Source organism: Diachasmimorpha longicaudata, chromosome 16 (assembly GCF_034640455.1).
Source record: "Diachasmimorpha longicaudata isolate KC_UGA_2023 chromosome 16, iyDiaLong2, whole genome shotgun sequence".
NCBI classification, from domain to species: domain Eukaryota; kingdom Metazoa; phylum Arthropoda; class Insecta; order Hymenoptera; family Braconidae; genus Diachasmimorpha; species Diachasmimorpha longicaudata.
The window spans coordinates 5,091,474-5,109,897 of NC_087240.1; the positions used below are offsets into that span (position 1 = coordinate 5,091,474).

Consider the following 18,424-nt stretch of genomic DNA (forward strand, 5'->3'; position numbering starts at 1 on the left):
AAGCGTTCAAAATTCCATAAAAATCCCCCCCTCCCTCAGGTATGTTCGCACAATGTACTATTCGCACGGTCGCATTCAGTCCCGGAAAATCCCGTACCTCTCGTCAACATTCCGAGGAATAGTTTCGTGTGCACAAGAGTGACTACGGGTAATTTTCAAAACCGCGCAGTCGCGACTAAACCCATTTCCAGAAACTATAGATCTACGACAGGAGAAAACCGTTTTACTCATTAGTGGAGATGGGGAAAAGAGCAGTCGAGTGGTGAAAATGGTTTGACGTTCGGTGTACGTAATGCAAGTTAAGTGAACAATAGGGGAGGGGATTTTATTTAAATGTGATTCAGTAAAATTCAAGTCAGATTCACGAAACCGCCGAAAATAATTCGTTCAAGGTCGAATTTATTTCCTAAAACTGAAGAGAAATGTTTTTTTTTGAAACACGTCTTTAGGGGAAGTAGAGAATTCATTAGAAAGAAATTTCCATCCCTAAAAAATAATAATAATTTGATAGAAAAGGGTTGACTTGAGAATTTTGAAAAATAAGGACAGTAACGTGCCGGGGTTTCGTATTCAATTTTTTTAAATAAAAGATGATAATTTAAATGGAATTTAATTTAGTAAAAAATTAATCTCGTTGATGAATCGATTCCGCGTTTTTATATGAATTCGATTAATCCCCTTCGAAGGTCCCCGATAACAGGAGGGATTTATACGCTATCCAATCGAGGACGTGAGCTCCTCAAAGAATTCAATCTCGAATTTAATTCAAAATCCCGAATCCACTAAAAAAATCATTTAATAAAAAAATACGATGCGATTCAGCTGCAGAAGCTCGAGAGGGCGTTAGCAACGAGTCTGCACGAGTGTTCGTCACGACAACGACAAATATGTGAATTTTAAATCATTTTGAGTTGGAAAAAATGATGAAAAATCGAAAAAATCGACGTTTCGATTGGCTGCTCTCCTCTCCCCTATTTTCCCCACCCCCTGGGGACCTCCAGGGATGGAGGGCGCACGTGAGGAGACAGACACTTCAGAAAGTCTCCACTTTGCATATACATTTTGAATATTCAATGCCCACGGGATCGATTATTTCCCCTCATTTCTGGGGAAATGTGAAAATATTTGTCATTTTTCCGATTAAAAAATTCCTCGCGTTGTAAAACGGAAAAACAATGAATTTATTTTAACAGACTGAATACTCTGGTCATCCCCAGGAACCATTCGTTTATCAAAGCTGTCCCGTTGCATGAACCGCACCCCTAAATAATCACTGGAAAAAAAGGAAAAAGCAACTCACAGGATAATAACCGTTTGGGGCGATTTTCCGCATTTTTAACGGCGCGACTGGTCGGGCGAAATTTCACTCGCCAACGAGGTAATATCGAACAAAGTATTTGACTGAAATATTACCCGGAATAAATATGTATCGACCTCTACCTCTATCGTATGTAGAAACGATTTTTCATTAATTGCGGATCGTCCATTAAATGTATTGTGACTTTTCTTTTTGCCTGCGGATAGAGAGAAATATTGGACGAAAATTATTGGAAAACGAGGGCGAATTTAGGGCGAAAGGGAAAAATCCTGTAGTAACATTTCCCTCAAAAATTAATCAATCACCTGAATTTCCCAAATTTTTATTGAATATTTCTCCCCCCATATAAATATAGCAATATCAATGATTCCAATTGGCAGCAAAATATCCCCCAATGTCCGACACTCGATGATTTATTCTCTTCATCTGTGGCTTCGCTTTGCGACCACCCCAAACGTCCAAATATTGTAAATAATCCCCTGGCAATATCCTAGAAATCGCCCGCGTCGCCCCTCGGCTCACCCCGCGGCAATAAAAATAACCCGTCGACCAAACGATTCGAACGACCCCAAAAGTTCCTCGAACACCCCCATCCCCACAGCTGCCCCCTCACGTGTTAAAAATCCCCCGAGGCCCGACGTCGTCGTCGGCCCCCACGACGACGTTGCACTGCAGTGATTAGAGACCGTTAATATCGTCAGGTGACGCCCGGAGCATAATAATCACCATCCCCTGCACGGCGACGTCCACCGGCAAAAATTACCCACCCCCTTGGACCAATATTTGAATCGTCAAGATGGCGACGAGTCGCCGCGACAAATACAATTTTCCCGGTGCGTTAAACTCCCGCCTGAGGGCGCTCTGAGCACCTGGCGAGGCGACCGGGGCCCAGTGAATTGGTCGACACCAACGATGCAAGTCCCCAGTGAGTCCCTCGACATGTGCCCACGTCACCGGAAGTTACCAGTGTTGGAATAATAAACAAAGATCGTAAAAATCGCCGAGTACGCAACGAGGTCGTAGAGTGGAAGCGCAAGAGGGTCAGTTATGTGATGGGCCCAAGCGTCGCGGTGTATTGCGCAGTCTCGTTCGGCGACTGAGCGGTGGCGGGGCCAGTGGTGTTGGCGGGGGTGGGGAGAGTAGGGGCCCGTTAAAAAAACATCAGGCTGTCACGGTGTCAGTGGCTGGGACCAGTAGCTCAGGCCGCGGAAGCCTCAGCCGGCGGGCCAGCCGAGAGCCATCACCATCAAAGGCCAATTCACCCGGTGATGATGGTGATGTTGGCCCAATGGGACCCGGGAGCACTGGCTTTACCCCCGCCTCCGGCCAGGATTGGCGAAGGCTAGTGGGCAGTATACGACGACGTGTCAGACGAAAAACACCGAACAACAGTGGTGGTAGTGTCAGTGTAACGGGACTACAGGACCCGGGGAAAAATCACGATGATTTTCTTAAAGCTACCATGAGGATTTTTCTCGTTGTTTCACCCCCTATGGCGAGAGTACAGGTGAGATTTCATGGATTATAATTTTTATTTGCAAATATCACGTGAAGAATTATTTATTTTTTGCGAAAAATTGAGGTATCAATTTTTTTTTATTGACGCCACATTGAACGGTTAATTTTCCACACTGAGATTTTCCTCTTCTTTGATGTCTGAGGGGGTTGAAGTCATCAATAAGCAACAATTAGCGCAATTAAGTGTTGAGCCAATTGAGCAAAAATTCAATTTTTTAATGCAGTTATTAGGGAATAGGAAATATTGTCATTAAATCATTGGATTATTGTGAATTATTTAATTATCATTTCTCTCGTTAAGAAATTCCTCGAAATAGTCATATGTCACGTGTCATACTCATCACCCTGTCATTATTTCCACCCCGTGACAGTGAGATATTCTCTCGGTCACCCGAACCGAGGGAAATGAGTGCGAATAACAGAAGGGCAGTGAGAGTATCAGCCCTATTCACCCCTTATCGTGATGAATAGTCATGTGAATTACATATTATCGGTAGCTGATAATGCGTGAAGCTATTTGTCTTCCCTGTCTTCCGGGGATGACTGCTCTTCCGCTGATGGAGAACACTCCAGCGATCCTGAGTATTATTCGCGAGAAAGATAAATGATTCACGTGAAAATTTCTACTCTATTACCGCTAAACATAAAAATGTGTACATGTATTTTGATGGGGTACGTCGGTAAGGGTGGTTCACTGGCAAATTACCAATCTCCATCATCAGAATCTTTTCACTTCGCACCCCATTTTTGCAAAGTCTGAAACCCATTTTTCATTCGCAAACGTGAAGTTTCAACATTTAATTTATGATTATTTTTATTATTTAATAATTATTCACACATTAATTATTAAACATTTTCGAAAGATCAACCATCGATCTAGTGAATTATCTCAACGTACGATCGTACAGTTCACCCCCACTACAGTTCGACCCCCACAACTGTCCCATCTTTTCCCAACTTTCACTGTTCCATTCCCTCAAAATTAAATTTCTCAACGCAACAAAAAAAGTTACTGACAGTGGGTTAATTAACGACTTAAACCGCAAAGTTGCTGGAGAAATAAAAATAGAGATACAGAACTCAGGTGAGGGGAGGGGGATGGGGGGAGGTACGTGTCTCGACGTTGATCGTTTTTCCCTCCCCCCCGTTCACTTGGTAAATTTTACGAGCATCGAGACGCAGAAAGTTTTGCGGCTCACGAGCTTTATTGCTTTTCGCTAACTTTTTCTTTTTCCCTTCTCACCCCTATCCTCAACAGCCTCTCTCAGAGGACCGCACGTCGAGAATTCTCCACATATCGAGCACCCTAAATAAAAATAGTAATACATATGGACATATTTTTCTATTTTACTCTCCTCCTCTTTCGCAATTTTATTTCACGTCTCAAGGGGATTGTTAAAAAATTTTGTGCGAATATTTTATCTCAAATACTCTATCGCGTCCTATCTCATCATAACGAGTGATTAGTTTTTTTATCATTGAAGGAATTATCAATGGAATTATTAAAAAATTACGAATAACAACTGCAATTAATGGAAATTCAATAAAATGAATTGAATAATTTCTTTGAGCAGTAAATAAATGAATAAAATTATTGGAGTGATTTGGTGTGAACAGGAAATCCAATATAATGAGATGATTAATCGAATTAATTAATTCTGAAGATGAATCAGCAATTCCATGAACAATTCCCACTGAAATCAATACGATGTCCGTTGTCAACTTTGGAATTTTTTTCTCGTCGTCTTATCACTAGAATTTTTCTTGGAAATTTCTCCAGGAGAAGTCCAGCTGGATTTCCCTTTGGTTGAACCCTCAACCACTGGCTGCCAATCCCTTTCATTCAGACGACCCGAGAAACTTTTCCCTTTCAGTGTTACTGGGGACTACCCTATTAATCACGAGTCTCATATATTTCACTCTCACATTTATCGATCTCCCCTTCCCACCCCCTTCTTCCACCCCTCGTGCCCTCTAACGTCTCTATCTCGTGGTATCATCAAAGGTGGAAAACCGCCACGAAGTCCCGGTTAACGCCAAATACCTGAAGGTGACATTTTTAATTATCGAGAGATAGAGTCGTGGTGTGAGGTGAGAGACAGAGGGGGTACTGGCGATGTGACGTGGGGTTGAGGGACATTCTGAAGATATTGGGGGGAAAAATTTAATGTGTCGTTGTCTGTCACCCCCTGAGCCTACTGTAATATCATATAAATATTCTCCTACATAAATATTATTATTATTTCACAAGAAAATGAAATAAAAATTAAATTCCAACGATAGTAACTTTTCTTCCCAAACTTATTGAGCCATATCTCCGAATCTACGAGAGATAGCGAAATTTTTGTAATGACATTAATTATAGTACGTAATCAGTTCCACAAAAAAGGTAATAATAAATTTTTCCCCATCTCCCCCTCTTTCTGAGTTATTCACCAAAAACAGGGGGACAGTCAACAACGATTTGCCTCATTTGATAAATTCGATTTTTCGGGGCAGATTTTTATTATATTTTCAATTAATATTTGTATTATAAATACGCACATTCATTTATAGGGTTTTGAACAATCAGCAGAATATTCTCGTCCCTCACAAAAGGCCCTTATCCCAGCAGATTTCTCGTCGCATTAAAAGTATTGGGAAAACTCGCGGCTGTGAGTGATATGTCGGAGGTAATTGAAAATCGCAGACACTTCAGTTTAGTTGAGCGTACAATTCCGTACCATATGGCTTTTGTTCTGGCATCAGTGCATTAATCCTCTTATGTGTAATCAACCTTTTAATGCGTAGTGGGGAGTCGAGGAGTCACAATGTGTCGCATGCACACTGCAACGTCGGCGGTTTTCAATAATGAATAATTAGTGGATTGATGGAACTTTTCATTTGTCGTTTTCCTTCTTCGTTCATTATTAACCATCGTATCCATTAATTACCACAAACTCACTAATACTTGGATAATGCCGGATGGGTAATTATTGGAATTTGACAAAATACCTTTTCACAGTGACGAATGGAGTTGTGGAATACTTTTGTTCTGGAGTCGATTAATTAAAATTCCGGGGAGTTTTGAAGGGTAAGAGCGTGGAATCAGAATAATTGAGATATTCTTGGCAATTCAATGAGAAAATAATTCCGCTAGCAACGCCAGAAGACAGTATGCGAATTATTTCGTTAATGTTTTGATGGAGAACTTCGAAAATGTGGGGAATTGGCGAAGTAAATTATTGTAATCGCAGAAAAACTCAATGTAACGAATAATACATAAAGAATATATATAAAACATATAGTATATATTTTTTTAAAATAAAATTGGGGTAGTTGAAAATATTTTTCATTTTTTATTCTTAAAATTATTCCCCATTTTCCAGGCAATTTTTACTCAATTTCTCGTCGTGAATTCGTTCATTTTTCTCAACGTTATAACGCCGCAAAGTCCATTTCTTCTCTCCTTTATCAAGATAAGTTGTCCGATGGTTGAATGAAAAATAGGAGTGAGGAAAAATGGAGTAAGTGCACTCGTATGAGACAGGTACAATATGGTGTGAATAGGGTGGGTAAATATGTTCTGGTTTGGACCCGCAGATTCACCGCACCAGCTTGAAATTCTGGTGAAAGCCAGGGTTTCGTTGCAGACGGATGAGTAGCTCGAGAGAAAGAAATGAGAGACGATGGAAAAGGTCAAATTGCCCATTAAAATCACCAATTAGCTTCAACACCCTCTCATCAACTCTCAAAAAATTAAATTCTTCTCTCAGTCGCGTTCCTCCTGCGCAGCTGAGGCGCGAACCACTCGATATAAATTACACTCCATTTAGCGTCAATTTGAATTGAGCTCAGTGCTCATTTCGCTCTTCTTTCGCTCGATTAAGACTATCGGACGAGCTGGGAATACAGTTTTCAGAATCAAGAAGTGATAAACGATTTAATAAACGTAATTTACGCTTCAGGTACGTCATCTTTCGCTTTAAAAAAAATTATTGGAAAACTTTTCGGTTTTCCAGTCGATATTAATTAATTATATTTTTTTTTACAGTAACTAATATTTAACCCTATCATAAAGATTAATAAAAATGAAATTTAAATAATTATTTTTAGATTTTTCGGAGCAAAAAATAATTAGAAAACTTTTTATCTGAATTTTTCCAGAAAATTTCGTTAAAACTTTAGAGAAATGTCCCTCGAAAATTATATTTTCATTTAATTTCTATACAAATAAATGATTAACAAATATTATGGGCAAGGTATGATCTAATAATTGTTATTAATTTTTGTCCAATTTTCTGTGGAATTTCCCAGGAAATTCAAAATCTTCTTCCAGAAAACTCACAATTATCGAACGTTAATTTGTACTCATTCCGAAATTAACAGCGCCGATTAACTACCCCACGTCACCCCCAACTGGACTGAACACCCCCAGTAGTCAAGGATTATTCAACAAAGCTAATATTTTACAGCCCCATATCCTAGAAAATATTCCCCACTCAAATATCTTCAATCATTTAATTCAACGTCTGAAAATGGCAGTAACTCGGTTGTATTGCAACTCCGAGGCTTACGTGTACCGTAATCCCTCCACTTGAAAGCTGGCGAACTGTGTGAGAAATATCTCGTTAACTCGAGCGTATCGTCTGGGCAAACACATACAGAGAGAGCTTTCCAGTAACATCGTACGTAGGGCAAATGCCACTCTCCTCAGAAAAGGGAGAAGAAAACGCTTTATTTATTTCATTCCCTGCACGTGTTTCAAGTATTACAATCTGAGTCAGGAACAAACCGAAATTAAATTTTTTATTATTCTTCATTCCATCCGGTGGAAAAGCTCAACGCCGAGAGATTGGAGGATTTGGTTTTGTCGCTATTTTATTTTCTTCTATTTTTTTTTCTAATGCGACAAAGAAGTTTTGACATTCGGAGTGTAAACGGAGCTTACCAGACACAGAGAGAAATTTTCTAGAAAAATTGTTGTCCGAGGACTGGAAAAATGTATATATAAATATATATGTGTATATATGTATATATAAATACATTTGATTGATTATTTAATATTTTGAGCTTTTGTGACCTAAAAAAAAAATTATCTCCAGCGCAGGAATGACTTTTTTGCCCAAATTATTTCATTCTATGAAGTTATTTTATGGAATTGGAAAATTGTTTATGCCTCACGTACTGTATATATATATCCTTTGATTATAAAATTTCTCTCTGAACAAAATTACCCATTGGCGGAGAATAACTCAGCGAAATGAGAGGTCTTAGTCAATATCTTACGCTTCTACCTCTGCTTTCTATAGCTTTACGATGCCACAGATGTCAGGTGCGTCCTAGAGATGCACCGTAAAATCTTCTGTTGCGGGATAGTAACAAGCTTTTACGCGACTGTTATTCAGTACCCAATTTTATAGGCTGTAAGGGTCACCCAGTGGTACTACTTTTGCAATAAAACTGAGTTTAAAAAATGATACTTTCTGTACTGGTTTTCACGACACTGCGGGGGTTAGTGCCGAGCCACACGACGACAAGAAAAATTAAAATAAAATTCCATATGTATTTTGTACATATTCCGGTATAAACTGAGACAGCTCAACAGATTTTAGGTCATATATTACATGCCTTATGTGTTTTTTAAATAAACCGAACTGAATTAACTGAATGAAATTGATTATGAGACAGGGGATGAGTCACCGTCAACCATCGCCCAGTTTTTGATGAATATCTCCGAATGTAGCGGAGGTGGACAAATTTTTGTTAGGACCTTTTTTATGGAGCGAAGTCAGTACTACAAGAAGTGTTATAACAAAAAATCCGCTATCTCTGTTAGATCCGGAGATATCGCCAGAAATTTGAGTCACAGACAGGTCGACTTATATTCTTCTTTATCACTTCATGACCGAATCCTTTTACAAAAATTCCGAATTTTATTTCTCCCAATTTTCTTCTCTATAGAAAAACCCGTATTGTATATATACTCCACGATAATATTTTCTAGTCTTGATTTTGAACACGTCAACTACAATTTATGTTATCCCTCTTGTTGTGAAAAATCCGTGAAATGGAATTTTTCCAAAATCCATTTTAGGACTCCAGGAGACCCTTCACTGGAATGGCCCTAATAAAATCGAGTTTTAAGAAAACGACGGTTTGGTAAAATACACTGTATGGCAATATTATAGCCTCGAGGGGGTGAATTTTAGGGAGATACCTTTTCACACTCGAATGAAAATGGATGGATGGCGGACAGTACGGGAGCGAGGTCGTTCAACAAGATTTCCCAGTCATCTTGTTTGAGTGCACCGGTGCAAGGTGAACAGCTGAGGATATATGGATATGTATTGACGTGTATTTACATGAATATATGTGCATCCGACACTCGAGATATTCTGGCCGTTTCAACCAGCGTGTGATTGCATTATTCGATCCCCCACGGATACAAGTAGGAATTATTGAAAATACCTATTGTTTCCATTTCGAAAACCAACATTTTCTGATAGGAGACTTGACCTGATTGAGGGCGTCGAGTGGTGGATTTGAAAAGAGCTTGGAAATCGCCGGAGTACTTGACATTTATAAAAAAAAATCGGTCATTATTTTGTGCCTCAGAATGTCTGACGAAAAATTTAAACTAATTTCGGTTTTTTCGGTAAAAAAAACCTAAAAATATAAATTTATTCCCGAACTGTTCATTGAAAAAAGGAGATTTCGTAGATAGAAGTCACGGACTAAATGAATAAATAAAAATGTAATGAAACAAAATTAATTAAGTGATTAGAATTCACAAATTGAGAATCGAAGTACAACAGCTGTTGAAATTTCCAAAAAAAAATTATTTATCGTTGAAATTTCCACAGAATTTTTTTGGTTTCCGCTGTGAATTCTTCTCGAGGACACGTGGTAAATCGAGACTGATGGAAAGATCGTTCCAATTCCAGGCGGCAAATATTTACTCACTTGACGGACATCGCGTGAAAAAAGGAAAGATCCTACGCATTCTGCACCCACACAATCCACTCAGTTCTATTTTGTTTCGATTTCTTTCGGCTCAATTTTCTACCCAACAGCTTGCTTCCGCCATTCCCTCGACGGGGGGCTGATAACCCGCCCAGTTCAGCCTCTCTTATCCCTAATTAGCCGCTTTAAACTTCGGATCTGTATCGCAACGGACGCGCTTTCCGTTTGTCTGACATAAAAACAAGTTGTTTCACTCGTTCTCGCGGCGATTAAATGGCTCCTTAGAGAAGATTAAAGTTGAAAAGGCGCTTTTTCAATACCAACATCTGCAGATGCCGATAAGAACTATCGAAAATGGCGTTTCAATGAAACCCAGTGGAAGATCCGGTACATAAAAGTCCAACAACAAAGAAAATTCTCGATTGAAACCATTTTATCGTCAAAATCCAGTTCGGACGCACGACTGGAGAATTAAATAAACAATTAATTCGAGGGACTAAAATGCTAAATCGTTTGCATTCACCTGAAAATTATTTCCGGCAATAAATTTATAAAAATTAAATTATTGAAGATTCAGAAAATATTTTCCCTTCCCCCAATAACTTTCTTAATTTTGGCTAAACATTTACCAATTATTAATATGGATTTTAATTGACATAAAACATCACAAATGATTTCCGCATTAGCAACTGTCCCCCTCACGAAAGCTCTCCCTCATTCGTCACTAAAAAATCTTAATTTTTTTCAAGTCTAATCCCCTCCCTCTCACATTTGATCGTTTCCGCTACAGCTCGTCATAACTCCGTCAATATTTACCTGTCAATTTACATAGACGAAGATAAACTATAAAATAAAATAATAAAAGACAACACAGAATGTAAACATTTGGCTTCATCAAGCGGTAAAGAATAAACGATCAAGTTTCATTGGGTGAAAATGAGTTGAGGTCGGTGATCGAGACGAGGAAAGGGATCGCAACTGCTGTAACGGTCTAATCGATCGATCTTGTCTATAGTACGTGCCTCTGACCCACTTACACTTCCGAGTAACCCCCCCAGTCCACCCCTCACCCCTTCGGTGGCCGGACCCCTCTGTCATTGTCCAGACATGATTTTTTCTTATCAGATAAATTGACGACAGAGACCCTCGTTGATGACGATTCATGGGGGAGATAGATTATTATCATCTTGATGTCTAGCCTCTGTCCATTGGCACTGGAATTCGCAAACCCCATGGATTCGTCCATAAAATCCACATGGATTGAATTCCTAAATGGCTTTCGGGCTTGAGGTGCGTGATTTATCGAGGGGACGAGTCAAACGGAGAATTGGATTGATGAGGGAACTGTGTTTATTGATTTTCCCCGATCACAGGGCTTTAATTAGAGTATCGAGATACTGGTACTGGTAATTTTACCTGTCAAGTCACCGGTAAAACCATTTTTTTTTGTTGCTGTTTGATGCAAAAACAACTGGTTTTAGTGGAGCAGTTGAATTTATCCCATGACAAAAGCTTTTCATACCGATTTGAGGTTTTTTTACTCATTAAGTTAGACGAGCCGATAATTGAGGGTTTGAGGTATATCTCACCCCCAGCCAACGGTAATAACACAGCTTGGATAAACTCTCGCTATTAATTAATTTAGGGGATGGAGAATGCTTGTGGTTGGGTAAATGATTCAGAATGGCATTCGTCTCGGTTTCGTCCTCGGTTGAATGAAATAAATACATCCGGTGCATTAATAAATTACATTCGGGAAATTGTCTCTCGGAAATGGGGATAAAAAATTGGGTGAGGGGTGAATTTTGAAGTAAAAACGAATCTGCCACTGGGGGTAATAAAGTCGACGCAGTTTCAAGAGAATAAATCTCCGATTGATAATAAAAATCAGTCAAAAATTCATGAAATATTGTTCGATTGCCTCATAAACTTTTTTAAACAAATTGCTTCCCATAAAATTGAATTAAATTCATGGATATTATTTTTTACAGATTTGCGAGTCATAAATCCACTTTCCCGGCATTATTTCGACTGAAGAAAATTATGTTTCCTATAATTGAGGGACAATGGGGGTAAAAATGGATGAAATTGAATTAATCACGTCGTAAAGACAGAAATTACCTCCGGAAATCGCAGCATAAAATCATATCTGACATTTATGTCCCATTTAAATTCGAGGTATCACTCAGGTAATTAATAATCTTTTAATTTTCCAGGTTCGCTCAAGATCCTTGAGCCAACTTGACATGTTGGATGCCGGTGAGCATCCGCTGCCAAGCGGCACCACCCACCAGCCACCCCAACCGCACCAACTGTCCCACAATCGTCACCAGAATCCCCATCATCATCAGCTGTATTCACCAAATCCCACGGACTGCAGTCCACGTCTCCTCGTACCAAGTGCAACATCCATCACCGATTCGTCTCACACATCCTCACGCAATCGTCACAAACTCTCCCGCTCCCAGGTAATGCAGAATTTATAAAGAGCCAATCGAACGCATCGGAAATTCCTATCGCGTTAATCAATCGGCTGATACACAGCTGCATGTGCTTGACATTCGTTCCAGCTATTCAACATAATTTGCACGTGACGACTGATAGCATTCAAATAATTCGGGTTTCGTTATCGCAACGAAAATCCAAAATCTAAAATCGACAGCAAAAAAATTCCACTAAATTAATCGGGAATTCGCAAAAAATTGCGGAAAACCTCCGACTAATTCTCGAGAGCAAAACAAAGTGATTAATTCTCGAAGAAGAAAAGTTTTCGTCAAATTGGAGAATTTTTCCCGCAATAATTCTCTCCCTTTTGTCACCGGGTGCAGAAATAACTCAGTTGATAACGATTTATCAGCAGACAGTTCATTCGATTCTACGAATGACTAGCGAAAGTTTCCGAAGAACTTTTATTACTTTTTATCGTATTTGACATCAACTTTATAATCCAAACACTTTTTTATTCGAATGGACTTTTCTCGGGGGCTTGAAAATACCGAGATCGAGGCACTGCAGCTGTGTAATTAGGCCCTTCCTCGCACTGACGCAAACTTAAATCAGAGGGGACTGGGTATAAACCGGACTCTGACGCAACTCACTTTCAGCCCTTTTCCCTTGATTTAAACTTCAGCATTGCATTAATCTTTGTGACATTAACTTGCGACGTTGGCTTCAGTGTAACAGCCAACGACACCGAGTACACATGAAGTGCCAACGTTCAAGCTCAACAATTGAATTTCATCTTGAGTACAGAGTTACTCGGAAAGTATGTCTGGTGTTTATTTTTGGTATTGAATTTTAGGTATCCAGCAGTGAATATTTCAGTGTCAGTTTCGAAGTTGGGGATGAAACCGGTTCGTTGGAGCGAGAGGAGTTTCTACCGGCTACAAAGGGACAGTATTTGGTGTAAGTAGGCGAGACAAAGTTTTTATTGAATTTGAGGGGAGGAAACTATCGGTTTAACATCTCCAGGTCTCCGGGTGTTTGTTTTTGCAGTAAAATATTGCATCTCTGCAATGAAACGGAAGTTTACAGGACCGATATGGATTAACTGAGTTATAACGCCAACCACATGCCCATGAAATATCGATAAAAGCGATTGCAACTGCGATTACAGTAAAGGAAATCGTTAATCCTTCGAAACATTTTCACTCACGTAAAACTGGCCAATGAATCGCACCGAGAATTTTTAGGGAATTAATTAGTTACTGGTTTTAGAACAAATTCATTAAATTTAATTTTACGAGAAACAATTACTGATTCCCAATGTTCGCGAGTAATTAAATTATTAATTTTTAATTGACAAGTAATGATTCAAAGCCGATCAAATTTCACTCAGAGAAAATCAATTTTTACGTTCAGGAAGAATTAACTGGAATGTTAATTTTTTTTAGGGGCGAAATGTTAAAATTAATGAACTAATGAATTTACTCCTTTGGAAAACGATTAAGAATTGAATAAAAAATTGAGGGGGATTTTAAATCAACAATTTGAACAACGAAATTCTCGGAAATTCCCGAGAACAACCGAAAATATCGTAAAAATATTTCTACAATAATTTATTCCATAAATAAAAAAATATCCTTGACCTGAAAACGCAATTCTTAACAAGAGAGAAATTTATGTCCGGAAAACACTCCAATAAAAAAAGAATGCATTACTTTCCTCGACATTTTCTGAATGTCATAGTCCTCGGAGAGGAAGAATCCTCCGCCGGGAGATGAATTCATATTCAGTAGGATAAAAGCACTGAATTTCACTGATGGAAATTACTGATTCAAGATGTACATCTACACATCAAAATATCACGATAAATGCCTTCGCACATGAGCAGACAACATGGATAATCGATTAGTGGAGCCATTTTCTCATACCGCACCAATAAAATATCTAAAATATAGTATTTACCCGGAGAAATAGCTGGAGATGCCCTGATTGACGTGCATCACCAGGCGGACATAAATATGAACCAGGGGCACATAATAAAAATATCAAGTTATGCGTTGGCGGTATTTCCGGGATAAAATGATGGAGGGAGCGAGATAAAATGGCTCGTGATTCCCACGAACAGGATTTTATCAGAATAAAAAAGTGGATCAAAGGAGATATTTTATCCAGAATGAACTTTTGAAAATGATAGGTGCGAACACTAGAGCCTTCTGGCATCACAACAAATCGCTGAACCTTGGATCGCGAATCAGATAATCCTCACTCGCAATTATCGTTGTTCTAGTTTCGCAAAACGTTGGAAGAAAAGGAAACATTGAACGCTGAGCGGAATACGGAATAATAAACATAACAAATTGATGATATTTCGCAGACTGATTTTTTTAGCGATGACCTGCTTTGCCCCAACACTAGAAAAACAGTAAATCTATTCAGAGAGAATTTATGTCGCGGAATATTTTGTGGGGAAATTATTGTAAAAATGGACTGAAGTTTATTTCTTTCTGTTGGAAAAATAGTCTCTCAGGGGAATGTCTCAATATTCGGGCGGACGGTGACTCCGGTTTTTGCAAACTCCCCACATAACATTGTTTATTTAACGAAAATCAAGTTAAAAATATTTCTCCGAATGAAGTACAATTTAATTTATCGTTTATTGACATGAAATTAATTTTTTAAATATTTGTGGTACCAAAAAAATTGGATTGATTTGGTAAAATAAATTGTGTAAATAAATAAAAATCGTTAGAAAATTGACAAAGAAATTGTCTCGTGTTCTCCAAAAATAAATAAATCCCTCAAGGGATCGTTTTTGAACCGATTACCCCCGATTTCAATGTTCACCCAAATGTACTCTACCCACACACCGTAATGCCCACCACATTTCCAGCAGTCGATCCGTTTATTTACACCGATTCAATACATATTATTTTCCCTGCCATCAAACCCAAGCATATCATGTAAATATTAATCAACCAACTCCATAGATTTATCAACCGAAAACTCTCCACAGACGTCACAACCCCCTATCTGCCAACATCCGTTGAAGCAATGAACACGAAACTCAGTCTATCGAAGCGTTAACACCGATACGATACTTTGAAAATTGCTCCCTTAAAATTCATTCCCATTCCAACTTTATTTTCTCTCCCCCGAATGTTTCAACTTCGCAAAACACCTGCGCTCGTACAGCTATTACGTACTCCCGGCTGGATAATCCATTAAAACGAGTGACTAATGGTATTTTAACTCATCACGCGATGATAAACATACGCAAACATTTATTATGGGAATCCCATTGAATTATCCAGCGTAAAATGATACCCGGCCAGTCCATTTGCTCGACCATTTCGATAAACATTTGCATCCCTTGTGATGTTTGAACATAAACGGATGTGGAAAAATTATGGAATAATATTGACGTTATCTTATAATTATTAACTAGTACTTGCGATCGTGTAATCAAGCGATTTGCCCTATTTTCCCTTCTCCCTTTACGATTAGCCGAGCACGACCCTATCACCTTTATCTTCTCGTCATGTAGAAAAAGGGTAATGGAAAGGGTTGGAAAATTCATTGGGATATTTATTAATTTATTTCTAACGACACTATTAGATATTCAATAGAAAAAAGCCCTTTTCCCTTATAAATTGTTCTTCTGGAATTTTTTCTATTGAAATTACTGACCTCGTTATCCATTTTTAAAGGAATCTGACGAATATCGATAGAAAAACGAAAATCTACTGGTTTTTTCCCCTCAAATATGCCAACTCACACACTAGACTTTTAATCTCCAGAATATTCTAATGCAATAAAGCCCTTCGAACACACCCGACTGTTCCTGCAATTTTTCCATAATTTTTCATGAAAATTTCCTTGATCGAAATGCTCATCCAAGAGGAAGACCACCACCGAGTCGACAGCCAAAACAATAATCTATTATATACCAACTCCGACGGGGAAAACAAAGGTATTCGAAGGGCGTAAACAAATACATATGCATGAACATTCACACGAACATGTACACATTGATCCTGAATCTGTTCCCCAGGCACTTGTCCCTTCATCCAGACAAAAATTCAAAACCTCCGAAAGTCTCTTTGGGCGATAAAATTTTTTTCGCTGCCACATTTCCACAATTTTTTCTTCACCCTTCGCCGCCACCTCTCACCCCCTCGCACCCTATTTCACCAGGTTCTTTGTGGCTCGACATAGCGAACAAAAGACTCTTTTCTTCGATGCGTGTTCACTCATTCATCCGGGTTTCCTCCATCACTCACTCATTTTTTTTTTCTTTGGTTCGTTCGCTTCGGCGATGTCCAAAGGCGCGTCGGGGGTGGCGCCCTATGGGGTGGCGAAAGCCACCGGATACCAGGGCGGATATAGACCCCAAGTTACATGACAGCATGTGTCACATATGACACCTATTCTTCCTTTTATTGAGTGTTTCTGACAGGACATGAGGAATGCCCGACAGTTGGCCGGGGATGGGCCAGTAGTTCACGGGGCACTGGGCCTGTGTCGGCTGACGCAGGGCCAAGGTCGGCCAGTTCTCCTGGCAGGGATAAAAATTCGAAAAATATGCGCGGCGCGAAATTTTTTATAAGTTTTTTCATTTCGTTGAAAATTTTAGTTAAATTTCTCCGGATATTTAGTCGGACGTTTAGGGTGGCGAATGAACTCGCGGGAAATTAACCCCTCTGGACATGACCCTGAGAGGGCATCGGTAGCGTTGATTATTACTCGCAATTACTCGTTTAATTACGCAAGTGTTTATGGACAGTTTATTACTCTGGCAGAATAAAACACGCGCTTACGCGAGATTTATCGCTGTTTCACCCTCACTTCGACAATATCTCGCACCTTATTGCGCGGACATGACATGAATTTGCATGAGAATTGCGGATATTTTTTGCATACGAAGGGACGAAAAATTCACACGCTCCAGGAGATTACATATCATTCGGTGAAATTTTTTTTAACGAAATTCCAGAGAGAAATTTTCCGAAAATTCTGGAGAAAGTTTCCTATCAATGCAAAAAAAATCTCTCGTGCAATTTTTTAGTTCAATTTCGCTATTGACATGACATCGAAACTTATTCAAAAAGTTCTCTCCCCTATCGCAACTCGTCCCAACAATAACGTTTTATTGAATGTAATTTTCCTTTCAGAGAGACACTTGGAACCGCCTGCGAACGTCGTGGTCTCGATCTGTCGAAGGTCGACGTCTACCTGGATGCTTTCTCAACGCCTCTGCCAATTTTAACTACCGAAACTTCGTGCCTGGGTGGCAGACATCTGCGAGTAACCGGTAATTGTCAGAGACGATTAATATGTCAAGTTCTAATAGTTCAAGAGCGGGCATTATTTCCACCTGAGGGTAGGGGGTATTAAACGATATTTTAACCCCCCCTCACACTTGAATAATCATGTGAACCCCTCAAATTCCTTTGCAATTTCGTTTAAAATTTTTTTCAAATTTCCCCTCCGGAATTTTCAAGAATTTTCGCACTTTATCGAACTATCCGATCCCCTTTAAGTTTAAATTCATACTTTATACCGCTCACTAATTTATAATTATCAACTTACCCCTAATTTATTACCCCTACTGATACTTCTGGACCCATTCGTGGCACTTTCCCCCGGAGAAGATCCTGATACGTTAAATTGATCAGAAAAAAGCGCGACAATGAGAAGGAAATTTTCGAGTTTTTCTACTCTCACTTTCCGGAAAATCTTGCTCTACCCCGAGGCAATATCGAGAAGTGGCTGAAACACTTCGTTATTGTATGCTCCATTACATCCCCCTTGACTTTGTGAAATTCAAATTGACAGATTTAATTATACAGGGAAACTTTACCCCGGCTATTTCAACACTTCCAGGTTTAATACGTATTCCCGATCACGCTCCCCACTGAATTTCCCTTTTCGTTATTTCCCGAGTACACTCTACATATTTCTTGAGTCAATAGAGAATTCCGGTAACTCTATTTTGCGGATAGTGGGACGGGGGGAAGGGAGGGAGGGGTTGATCGATCGATCAAGAGAGTCAGCTTGTTTCTGCACGTGATATTGCCCTCGGGAAACACACAATTGACGTTGAGAAAGCCGATCGTTGACCGTATGCATTCGCGTAATTGACTTCACCGAGGATTGTGTCACAGACAATGGCCCTGTGTCGGCAATGCCCATTTATCG

At 39.3% G+C, this 18,424-nt stretch overlaps 1 protein-coding gene across 6 annotated transcripts in view; it reads left to right on the forward strand.

Moving 5' to 3' along the window:
• The window catches only part of LOC135170320 (uncharacterized protein), a 49,165-nt gene that overhangs the window by 21,324 nt on the left and 9,417 nt on the right, over positions 1-18,424 (forward strand). For 4 of the 6 annotated variants that reach the window (XM_064136031.1, XM_064136032.1, XM_064136027.1 and 1 more), the window contains exons 5-7: positions 11,998-12,249; positions 13,083-13,186; positions 17,398-17,537. In XM_064136031.1, the coding sequence (XP_063992101.1) occupies positions 12,028-12,249; positions 13,083-13,186; positions 17,398-17,537 (466 nt within the window). In that variant the 5' untranslated portion in view covers positions 11,998-12,027. Of the gene's footprint in view, positions 1-2,019; positions 2,826-11,997; positions 12,250-13,082; positions 13,187-17,397; positions 17,538-18,424 lie in introns of all 6 variants that reach the window. The other 2 variants (XM_064136029.1, XM_064136030.1) reach the window with 2 other exon arrangements.